The following is a 12,479-nucleotide window of genomic DNA, read 5'->3' as shown; positions in this document are numbered from 1 at the left end:
GATGGAGAAGAAAGTGAGGCCCTGATTCTTCAACTGGCAGGTAATCCAGGATGGATTGGAGAAACAACTGGGTTGGACAGATACCCCGCTCCGCCGCCCAGCAGAAGAATTGCTTCCATTTAGCCAGTTACGTAGCTCTAGTGAGGGCTTCCCACTTTCCGAGAGAATTTGCTGCACCTGACTGGAGCAGGCCCGCTCCTCTGGGTTTAGCCATGCAGCAGACAAGCTGTAAGGTGAAGCGGAGCAAGGTTCTGGTGCAGGAGCTGACCGTGATCCTGGAACAGGAGATCCGGGCAGTGGCCACGGCTAGATCCATGAGCGTGCCGTACCAGTGTTGGTGAGGCCATGCCAGGGCGACCATGATGACATGAGCCTTGTCCCTCTTGATCTTTGACAGAACTCAACCATCCCAGAGTTGGTTACCCCAGGGATCGGTGGGAAAGCATACAGCAGATCCCTCGCCCATGACAGGAGAAACACGTCTGAAAGGGTGTTCTCACCTAGACCCTGCAGTGAGCAGAAATGAAGACATTTCTTGTTCTGTTTGGTGGCAAACAGGTCCACTCGGGGAGCTCACCACCTGTGGAAAATCATCCGGGCAACCTTGGGATGGAGCTCCCACTTGTGATGAGCTGAAGGTGGTCCACCAGTGTGTTAACACTAGGGAGATACGCTGTCTCCATGTGGATTCTGTGCTGGATACGGAAATCCCACAGACGGATGACTTCCTAACAAAGAGCCAATGATCACCCTCCCCCCTGTCTGTTCACACAGAACATGGAGGCCATGTTGTTTGTCAGGACTCGCACCACTTGACCCGACAACTGGGGAAGGAAGTTCCTGCAAGCTAGGCGGATGGCCTCAAGCTCTTTGACGTTTATGTGCACCGCACGCTCCTGCAGGGACCAAGTTCCCTGGGTCCACATTGTCTTGAGATGTACCCACCATCCAAGGTCTGAGGCATCCGATATCAGCGAGACCTCGGGCCGAGGATTCGCAAATAGCACTCTGGCCATTACCCCCTTTCGGTTGGACCACCACTTTAGGGAGGTGAGTACACTGCACGGGATCATGACAACCTTGTGCAGGTGATCTCTGGATGGGGAGTAGGCCGTTGCCAGCCACACCTGGAGGGGACACATTTTGAGCCTTGGGTGGCGGACCACATAGGTGCATGCTGCCTTGTGGCCTAGAAGCCGGAGACAGACTCTGGCTGTTGCGATTGGGTGCACGAAGAGGTTGGCAGTTAGCTTTGACATTGAGTCGAACCTGTCCTGTGGTAGAAACGCCCTGGAGTCAGTAGTCTGGCACCACACTGATTAATTCTATCCTATGGACTGGGACTAATGTTGACTTTTGCTCATTTATCAACAGGCCCAGAACTCAGCACGAGTCCTGCAGCACTTTGACATGGTGTAGGACTTGAGATCTGGAGCAGCCCTTGACGAGCAAGTCGTCGAGGTACAGGTAGATCTGGATACCCCGACGTCTGAGGTAAGCGGCCACCACCGACATGAATTTGGTGAACACCCTTGCACTGTTGTAAGGCCAAAGGGAAGCACCGTAAACTGGTAGCTAGCAGTCCCCACCAGGAAACAGAGAAAACATGTGTGCACTTGGAATACTGATATATGAAAATAGACGTCCTTCAAATTGAGGGCGGCATACCAGTCTCCCGGATCCAGGAAAAGGATGATGGAGGCCAGGGAGACCATGCGCAACTTCAATTTGTTGAGATATCTTTTGAGGTCCCGCAGGTCCAGATTGGGTGGAGACCACCTTTGACCTTTGGAATGAGAAAATACCAGGAATAGAACCCTTTTTCCCTTCGATGGGCAGGGACTTCCTCCACAACCCCGACTTGCAGAAGGGCCTGTACCTCCTGTCTGAGCAGCTGCTCGTGAGAAGGGTCCCTAAAGAGGGATGGGGAAGAGAGGTAGGATGGGGAAGAGGGGTGCGAGGGAGGGGTGGAAATAAACTGCAGGGTGTACCCTATTGCACAGTGCTGAGGACCCACCGGTCCGTAGTTATTGCGGCCCAAGCGGGGAGGAAAAAAGAACCACTTAAGCAACTATTTATACACTATGCAGAAGAAAACCACTAGGTGACACAACGCTTGCCGAGGCAAGGAGCAGTGATTATTATGAGACAGACCTCTTGGAAAGCAATATAATACTTCATTTTCCTTTGCCAATGCTCATGTACTACTTTTGTAAATAGATGATAAAAGATCTAGGGCATCATATGAATAGCGACTTATGACAAAGGCTGATTGTCAAAAGTGAAAACTATCCTAGCAAGAATGAGCCCATACTCAGAGGTCTTGGATCCAATACAGAGGACACTAAAAAGGTCAAAACGAGACAGATTAATCCACCATGAGATTTTTTCCAGTGTCCAGTGACACTTCAGTTTTGAAAAGTTTAAAGACAAAAATATAGGACCACATTTTCAGCCAGACTCAACCCAGCCTTCAGTCTTGCACATGCAGTGAAGTATTTGCACGTACAAATGCAAAATTACAAGTACAACATGAGATGCTACTTTCTGAAAATGTGTCCATTTATTTTAAAAAAATTTCTAGGTGAAAACTGTCCAAAAACAAAGTTTTCAAAAGATGACGTGAGCCTCTGCATTCCAGCATAGTTTATATAGAATATTGTTTTATTTACGTTATATCTTGTGAGGCTGAACAAAATGGTAAATTTGAGCTCAGAGCCTTTAAAAAAAAAAAAAAGCCACAACATCACCATTTTGCCAGTCTGGCAATGTATAAATACATCATAATATTTCATACACAATTCTATTGGAGCGCATAGGCTCATTTGCCTTTGGCAATGAATCAGCATGTTTTTTCAACTCTGTGCATACATGCTTGAAGCATAGCTGGTGGGCAAAGTGAGAAGACATGTGTTCTTTACATGGTATAAAACACATGCATGTGAGAAACTGTGTATTCAGTGTCCCATCAATTTTACTTACATTGTGTCAGTGATGTCAAATTCACTCTACAGTGAGGCCAAAAGACACTTTTCATTTCTGGTTCACAAGCCAGGTTTACGAAGTTGGAGCTAAACTTGCTGTCTTTCCTCATATGCGTGGCCTCAATATAAATCAATGGCACTACAGTATTCATGTGAGTAATGCAAGAAGGATTTGATCATGGGATAGTAACTCAGTTCAGAAAAAGTTTCAGATGTTTGAATACTTATTCAAATCCTTGTGAAGGTTTCTTCCAACTTTACTTGTGACTGCCCAAGGTCAGCTTATTTAAACTATGCCACTTACCACAATTAGTGTCTTATCAGATGCGGTTATTGCACAGATTGGATCCCTTGTTCCCTGAAAGCATATAAATGCCACCAGAACACCAGTTTTAATCACCTCGGTAAGAATTCATTGTCAAAGAACAGTAGCAGAGCAACAATACAATTAACTGCAAACTAGAAGACCAAAAGCTGGGAATGGATTTGTGTTTTTGCCACTGAGGAAAGGCAAAATGCATCAGAGATACTCCCTAAAAAGAGATTGGTTCAGATCAATAATTTAAACTTATTTGAAACTACCAGGAAGATTTTCAGTTTACCTGGAATTAATTTACTGACTTTATGAAAGACTGTTCTTACTCCAAACATCCCTTAAATAGTATAATAAAAAAATTATGAGGGAGGTTCTCCCATGTGTAGTCCTATTTGAAGGATTCATACAAAAATCTTGGTAGGAGGCAATACGGCTGGAAGTAGTATTATCTCCCTGTGATACTGACTATTTCCTGCAACATCCTGAATGAACTTTATTGAATTAAGTTTAACATCTTTGAAGTTCACTGTATTAAAAATGCAAACATTTATGTGCTATTGTGAGACTGTATGGAACTTCTTTACAGGAAGACAAGATTAATGCAAAAAGAAAAGGAGTACTTGTAGCACCTTAGAGACTAACCAATTTATTTGAGCATGAGCTTTCGTGAGCTACAGCTCACTTCATCAGATGTATACCGTGGAAACTACAGCAGACTTTATATACACACAGAGATCATGAAACAATACCTCCTCCCACCCCACTGTCCTGCTGGTAATAGCTTATCTAAAGTGATCATCAGGTGGGCCATTTCCAGCACAAATCCAGGTTTTCAATCTCTGGAAGGAAACTCTTGACCAAAGATCCTTGAAATGTATAAAGGGTGAACTAAACATTTTATGAGCGTGCTTGTTCTAAGCTGAAGCTGCGATGAACTTTTGACCACTAAGGAATCACACTGGGCGGGGGATGGAAGGACTGCATCCTGACAGAACCGTGTTAGGGTTGAGGTTAATTCTAATAAGCTTATTAGTATGCATGTTGGTTCTTTATTATTTTTAATATGTTTTCGCTGTAATGTTTTTTACCTTAAGAGTAAAGTAGGCTTGCAGAGGAAGTGCTGTGTGATAGTTTATATCTGTAGTAATTACACTTGTTAACCACCTCTGAAGAGAAAGCAAGCAGGCATCTCTGGGCAACCCGCCTGTGCTGGGAAACATAGTGAAAGCAGGGAACTGTGCAGCCTGGAAATATCCCAGTCAGAAGGGAGAGAGATGTGTGTTTCCACCCAGAAAAGCAATGGCTGGGGAGATGGAAGCCGAGAGTGGGTGCCCTTGCTGGGCCACTGAGGGGACATACAGGTGCAGTTGCACTGAACTGTGACACTCGCCCTGGGTTCCCTCCACTGCTACTGAGCAATTGAAGGAAGACCAAGCCAATGGCAGTGAGACTCCCTTCCCCTGTGTTTTGGTATGTCTAAACTGGACACACTTCTTACGTTCATCAACGCTGCATAGATTATAGCCTATGTTTAAATATATGTGGGGTAAGAGGGGAGGCAGGGGATAAGCAGGGCAGCATCCATTTCCACAGAGGAGATCTGAGATTCATCGAGGTGGAAAAGGGCATGTCCTCTAAACTCCATGGCCCCAAGTCCCTCCCACCAAAATCATAATTCCAGGAAGTTCTACAAGGTTTGTTTCTCTGAAATTTTCTTTACACCTTCCCCTTCTCGAGTTTTTCCCCATAGGAGGCAATGACTTGGTCCTTTTACCCTTTGTTTTGGTCACAGAATGCCTAGTTATGAAACTAGTATGAGCTGTTGCTCTAGCTTAACAGTTAGACTGCTCTATTTTCATGCCACACTGAGGTACAGAAAACACACTTAGTTTTAATAACAAAATGTAATGCATTACTTCAGTAGTCAGTATTTGGTTGTTTCACATTACACTGTTTTGTAATATTATTTATGGTGCCCTGAAGGTGCCTTTATTTGTATTTCAGAGTGTCTCATTTACTGTTCATTCAGGATAGTAGTACTGAGCTTCACTACTTACTCCTCTGCCCTGGAAGTAGAGCTTTCCATTCAATGTGCCATGGCAGAAAGGCTCTCAGTGTACCATATTCATTTAATAAATAAAACTATTTCCACAAATCAGATTCTCCAGTCTACTTTAAATTCTCATTAGTGGCTGAACTGTACGTGATATCTCTATGAAGAGAACACTCTCACCGTTTTACAAAATTCGGTGATTTTGCCCTATGAGAAAATAGCAGCATTTCTGTGTTTTATTTGCAAGTCAATAAATAATATTTCTCTTTTATTTAAAACACAGCTACTTTCAATTTAAAATGTTTTAAAATGTGTGTTGCTTTGCTTTAGTAAGAGACAAATCTCAGCTATTTTATTTGTTCATGTCAATTCAAAATTTCATCTGTATTCTATATTTGGTCTACTAAGTAACTTCACCTGTCTTCCTTTATAACTTCTTTTCCCTGCAGTCTAAGAAGCCACAGGTGAACTGCTCTGGCAGCTTGCCTACTGTAAATCTACAAGAAAGCAGCTCAGAGGGGATTACCAAGCAGCCACAGGGTTCAGCTGATCTGGGAAGAAACTATCAAGCATCACTCGTAAACAGTGATGCTTATTATGACCCTGAACTATGGGAAATGTAGTAGTAATAGTACTAATAATAGCTCCCAAATTTACTGAAGAAATAAGATGACAGTCCCTGATCTGAACAGCCTACAACTGTAGTTTTAGACATGATGAAACAAGTAAGGGTAATAAAAGGTGAAGGAGGGAGAACAGGGACGAGGAAGAACACAAGCACTATACAAAGATCTCAAGGTTATTCAGCGTAAGCATGTGTACATCTGGATAGCGCAGTTAAAAGAGCAGCTGGCAAATTTTTGAATTCTTGAGGTCTCATGGGCATCGTGTTTGTTTTCTTTCTTTCTAACTCTCTAGGGCAGGGACCATGCCTTTTCTATGTTCTGTAAAATTCATGGTACTGTATTAACATATGATGATAATAAGCAGTAGAAAGAGAGGAAAAACACACGTGCAGGAGATGGGAATACAAGAAAGTTCAAACAAAATGGCTACACACATTTTAAAATGTATTAATCTGAACAGAGTAATGCTCACAATTATTAAGTAAGCAATGACAGTATAATATACTGGTTAAAAGGGTCACTTACTTGAATGGCCTTGCTGTAATCAAGCACTCCATCTGCAGCTCCAGAAGGGATATCATCAATGTGATAAATCCTATACAAAAGAGTAGGGTTTCAAAGGAGAAGAGATCAGTTTGGGTGAAAAACAAGTATCTGCAATCTTGAAAAAAAGTGCATCAATTTGGGGAAAGATTAAAAGTAAGCCAATTTTTAAGCTCTGGCAGTGTCCCTTTAAAAAAGACAAGGTGGGTGAGGTAATATCTTTTAGTCCCTTTAAGTCAATTCAAAGCAGAGTTATTATTATTGTTCTACATGCAGTACCAAAGATTAACATGGAAATGTGGGAATAGAGGATGCTGTGGAGACAGTGATAGTATCTATGTGGAAGGAGGATGGAGTGCAGTGAAGAAAAAAAAAATCACACCAAGGTTGGGAGGAAGAATAGTGAAGCTATTGCCAATGATGGAGACAGAAGCAGGAAGGAAACATTTTGGAAGAAAGATGAGGAGTGTAGCTTTTGACATGTTGAGTTTGGCAGGCCAGACAGGAGTAAAGGTGAAAGATACAGTCTGAGATGTGAGTTTGTTTACAGTGAGACAGGTCAGGGAAGAAGCGAAACGTAACTGTTGATAGTGGGGGGGGGCACAATTTAAAGGTTCGGAGGGTGGCATGTAACCACCTCATGCGTCACCTCTGGATCTAGAACAGAGATTTTCAAAGTGTGGGGCTTGCACCCCTGGAGGAGACACAGAGGAACATTCAGGGGGTGGGGCAAACAGCAATGCCAAGCAGCTTGGGCCGGGGGCACCAGGCTGTTGTTAATGAAAGGTAGGGCAAGCCCCACTGCTGTGAGAGGGGAGCAGTTTCCCACGGGGCAGAACCCCTGCTATAGGAGTGGGAGAGCAACCTCTGCCTTGGAAACATGCCCAAGGCATGGTGGTCTGCAAAGCGGGCAGCAGGAAATGCTGGGACTCCAGCAGCAGGGAAGGAGAAGCAGCCCCATGTAGCAGGGCTGGGGGACGGGAGAAAGACTCAGCCCACATCCAGTCACCCCACTGCTTCCTCCCTCCCCATGCTGCACAGATCCATGGTGAGTGCCGCTGCCAGGGGGAGCCGCTGCTTCCTCACTGCTGGGCATCCCGAGGCCTTGCCCACGCTCACTGCTCTGTGGAGCAGAGTCTGCAGTGGCCCCTCTGGATGGGTCCCCTCAGAACATTTAGCTGTTGGCAGAAAATTGGGGGGGGAGGGGTGTCACATGACCCTCCCCCATGCGTTGCCTCTGGGTCAGGGGTAGAGAGATAGCTGTGGATGTCATCAACAGGGAAACAGTCATGGGAGCGGATAAGCTTGCCTAGGCATAGTGTGTATAAAGAAGAAAAGAAGCCAAAGACAGCGCTCAGAGTGGGAGAGGACAAAGGAGCCACCAAAGGAGACATTGAACAGGAGGTCACAGAGGCAGGAGGAGACTGTGAAAATGCTCTAACCAAAAGTAGTTCTGGATAATGACTATGCATTTGTTTAAAAACTATTCTTGTTCATTTACTTAGATAGGTTTATGAGTCAGCAAACTGAAGTCATAAAAATGATGAGAGGAGAGGAGTTGATATTTCCAGGAAGGCTCTCTTAACAATCATGTTGTGCTAAAGCAAAAAAATACAAAAACTGAGACAAACCTCTCTCTGCCTTCTTTTCTAGTCCGTGCTACCTGATTAATTTCCATTGCTGTGAGCTTCTTGGCAACACGGTATTGCCAGATATAAAATGCTTCTTTTGAAGCTGCTATCACATGGGTTTTGGTCATTGTAACAAATAATGGTCCTGTAATACAACCCAAACAGTAATACAATTAGAATGGCAAATTAAAACATGGACCAAATTCATCAAATGGAAACAAGTGAAATTTTGCTCAAGTGGACAGAATTGCATCTCTAATCCTATGGAAAAAATAGCTAAAGAATATATTTCATTCATTACTGAGTTACTTCACTGTAGCTGTACATACACAGGCAAAAGAAGTGTGTTTTTCAATCACGTGAGCTCAATCAAGTTAGCTTAAATCAACTGAATCTCCCCTACCACTTCTTAATACCTGTGCACACACAGTTTAACACACAAAATCTTGCACTCAGGGACACTCAGGAAAGCTAATCCAAATGAATTTTTAAAGTGGATTAGGTAAACCTCATTAAACCTCTGTGAGGACACACTTATTGTGTGTCTTTAATTCAGTTTAGTTTAGTTTAATTCACTTTGGAAATGTATTAAATTGTATTACAGTCACTTTAATTCTGAAAAAGAGTGTCCACGGAGGAGTTTAATGTGGTTCGACTAACTGAATGGATGAACTATCAAGCTACAGATCAGTAAGGAGATTCTAGGGACATCAAGCAAAGCTCTAATGATGTGTATGCAATAAAATCAATATTCTCATCTTGATTTAGGATTAACTATTTGTATTATATATTCAACCCTACCTATTTTTATATATATAAGTCAAGAAAACATTTGAAGTCGCAAATAGCATTGCCCAAAGAAGATAAAGCACTATGCAGGATTCCTTGACTGCAACTAGGTGCAAACAATTAGAATTTTGAGCAAAACACACAAACTTGAAAGTGCTGTACGTATGACAGTCTTGTCTTAATTATGAAAGGGCCAAATCCTGAAATCCTCCTTCATTAATGTGGACTTTATGATTTGACCTGAGGAAAATATACATTTTGCCTTACTTTAAAATTTACAACCAACAGGACTTTAAATGGAAATTAAAAGGAACAGCCACAAGGGTGAAATGCTTGCAAACTGCATGGAGACTATTTAAAAATACCATAACTGAGGCTCAAACTAAATGTATACCCCAAATTAAAAACAAATAAACAGTAAGAGGACCAAAAAAGCCACCCTGGATAAGCAGCAGAGTAAGAGAGGTGGTTAGAGGCAAAAAGGCATCCTTTAAAAACTGGAAGTCAAGTCCTAGTGAGGAAAATAGAAAGGAGCATAAACACTGGCAAATCAAGTGTAAAAATATAATAAGGCAGGCCAAGAAAGAATTTGAACAGCATCTAGCTAAATAAAAACAATTTTGCTGTTAATTGTTGTGTAAGTAAATCATAAACAGGAAGCCAGCCAAACAGTCAGAGGGGCCACAGGACAATTGACTGCTAAAAGGAAAACTCATGGAAGATAAGACCACTGCGAAGAAGGCAAATGAATTCTTTGTATCGGTCTTCACTGCAGAGGATATAGGAGAGATCCCCACAGCCAAGCCAAATGAGAAATCAAATTCAAGAAATTCCACATCTCAGGCTAGAAACGAAAGGTTCATTCACACAGGTAACATAGTGAGAACTCAAAATCTGATTCTTTGGCATTACATTATTCCAAATTCTTCTACTGCATAACACTCATGCATAACTCTGGAGGGAGCTACAAGCCTTTCACAAGCAGAAACAATATTAAAGCAGACAGATGGGTAAAGAATGGCTGAATGAGTTTTCACCTTTCTGAGTCTGAGGGGGATTAGACAAGGTAGCTCCTGGCTGTACAGTATTGTAGAAGCGTAAATGTAGGCTGAGGAAGCCAGCTGCTAATACTTAGGGGTATCTGAACAATATTTTTAAAATATACTGTTTAAATATATTTTATTGTAACTGTTTATATTTTATGTATTCATTTACATGTCTATTTCTCTACCTACATCTGAAGATCCAGCTTCACCAGATTCAGTCATACTATTCACTGAACTCTAATCACAGGGGATTGAGTTCATTCTATTCTTCTAATTAGTGCACAGCTATAAATCTCACAACGATCTGAATGCTTTCATCCTTTACAAATAAAATAGTGACCAAATTTTTCTGACTTCTGAGGAAGTAAAAGTATCTTTCATTGCAAATCAGAAGTTTTAAATTTAGAACACACTAAATAGTGTCAAACACATCATCCCACAAATTCAGATAACTGCATTTGTTGCACCATTAATTTCAGGACCCAGCTCAAAATTGCCCTCCATGAACTTCCTCCAGTCTCTCTCTCTTCTCTCCCTCAGCATCTTAATCACTGCACCTTCACCTACTCATCTCATCACTATTCACATGAGGACCTTCTCTTCCAAACATTGTGCAATCTTAAAGCAGCCTTCTGTTATTCCTCCACCTCATCAACTCTTCCTCTCATTTCAAAACACAAGTAAAAACACAGTCTTCTCTTACCTACCCTTCTTCAACAACAAATAATTTCTTCTTCTGCCACTAACTCCCTAATTGTATTACTTAGCTCTGTGAAAAAATCTGGGATACAGTTTATGTGAAACATGCTATATAAAAAACAAACAAACGAAAAGGCAGTTGTTCAGTGCAGTATTGAATATCAGTGAGATTGAGATGGGCAGGGATTGAACTGGGCCAGGATATTGCCACATGGCACATGGGCACGCCTCCTATGCCATCATGTTCTTCGGAGTCAAACCCTTGAAAATGTGAACTGTTGCAGCAATGCTTGCCTGAGTTTGCACAAAGCCTGAAATAATATCTTTGAGAGACTGGAGCTACCCCACTCATCTCAATGGGTGTTAACACTGATGCCAGTGATGATGAGGGGTCTACTTAAATAGAGAAATCACACAATTTTTGAAGGTTGGTCACGGTATAAATAGCAAATTTCGCAGATCTGTTACATAGGGAATGCAAAGAAGCCTTTTCCAAATTACTTGAACTTTCTTTTATAATTCAGGCCTGACTGGACCCATGGCAGTATACTCAGTTCAGTGGAGTTCCTTCTTTTTTTTAATGACTGAGAATTTAAGAATGGGATTTTGTCTTTCCTTTCTTATGTGCAATTGTAAAGAGGTCTGTAAAAGACAGACTGAGGACAGAAACACTGAAACCCAATCTTCAGCTTTTGTCTATCTGGATTTTAAACTGTGACTTAAATTGAAACAGAGAGTCCATAAAAAACAACTTCTATATTAAACAGAAGGTTACAGTTGCATGGATAGGCACTCAAAAGTCAGAAAATGCAAACTGAAAGGTTGCAGGAAGAGATGAAGATATACATGCAAATTTAACTTTGGTTCCTTGTGACTCAAGTGCTTAACTGCGTAACCTCCATGTCCATCAGTGTAGGTATGTGGTATGGAATTTCTTAGCCCTTTTAAAAAAAGGACGGAAAAGATAAAAAACACAAAAGGGGGATTCACTCTCCTGGATTCTGAAGCACTGCTGCTTGCAATAACTGTGAATAGTACATCAAAATTACATAATCAGGAACTAATTGGCTGGATGGATGTTGGAGTTGGCAGATGTGATTGCAAAGCCATTGGCCATTATCTTTGAAAACTCATGGCAATCGGGAGAAGTCCCGGACGACTGGAAAAAGGCTAATGTAGTGCCCATCTTTAAAAAAGGGAAGGAGGATCCTGGGAACTACAGGCCAGTCAGCCTCACCTCAGTCCCTGGAAAAATCATGGAGCAGGTCCTCTAGGAATCAATTCTGAAGCACTTAGAGGAGAGGAAAGTGATCAGGAACAATCAGCATGGATTCACCAAGGGCAAGTCATGCCTGACTAATCTAATTACCTTCTATGACGAAATAACTGGCTCTACAGATGAGGGGAAAGCAGTGGACATGTTGTTCCTTGACTTTAGCAAAGCTTTTGACACGGTCTCCCACAGTATTCTTGCCAGCAAGTTAAAGAAGTATGGGCTGGATGAATGGAATATAAGGTGGATAGAAAGATGGCTAGATTGTCGGGCTCAACAGGTAGTGATCAATGGCTCCATGTCTAGTTGGCAGCCGGTATCACGTGGAGTGCCCCAAAGGTTGGTCCTCGGGCCGGTTTTGTTCAATATCTTCATAAATGATCTGGAGGATGGTGTGGATTGCACCTTCAGCAAGTTTGCAGATGACACTAAACTGGGAGGAGAGGTAGATATGCTGGAGGGTAGGGATAGGATAGAGAGGGACCTAGACAAATTAGAGGATTGGACCAAAAGAAATCT

General features: G+C 42.3%; 1 protein-coding gene across 4 annotated transcripts in view; it reads right to left on the bottom strand.

Annotated features, from left to right (window-relative positions):
* WDR35 (WD repeat domain 35) overlaps positions 1–12,479 on the bottom strand; it is an 82,650-nt gene that overhangs the window by 25,145 nt on the left and 45,026 nt on the right. For 3 of the 4 annotated variants that reach the window (XM_048845589.2, XM_048845586.2, XM_048845587.2), the window contains 3 exons: positions 8,154–8,298; positions 6,505–6,574; positions 3,289–3,342 (listed from right to left, as the gene is read on the bottom strand). In XM_048845589.2, the coding sequence (XP_048701546.1) occupies positions 3,289–3,342; positions 6,505–6,574; positions 8,154–8,298 (269 nt within the window). The remainder of the gene's footprint in view (positions 1–3,288; positions 3,343–6,504; positions 6,575–8,153; positions 8,299–12,479) is intronic. The other variant, XM_048845588.2, reaches the window with a different exon arrangement.

This window comes from Caretta caretta, chromosome 3 (genome assembly GCF_965140235.1).
Source record: "Caretta caretta isolate rCarCar2 chromosome 3, rCarCar1.hap1, whole genome shotgun sequence".
Lineage (NCBI taxonomy): Eukaryota > Metazoa > Chordata > Testudines > Cheloniidae > Caretta > Caretta caretta.
This window is presented reverse-complemented; position numbering and strand designations above follow the sequence as displayed.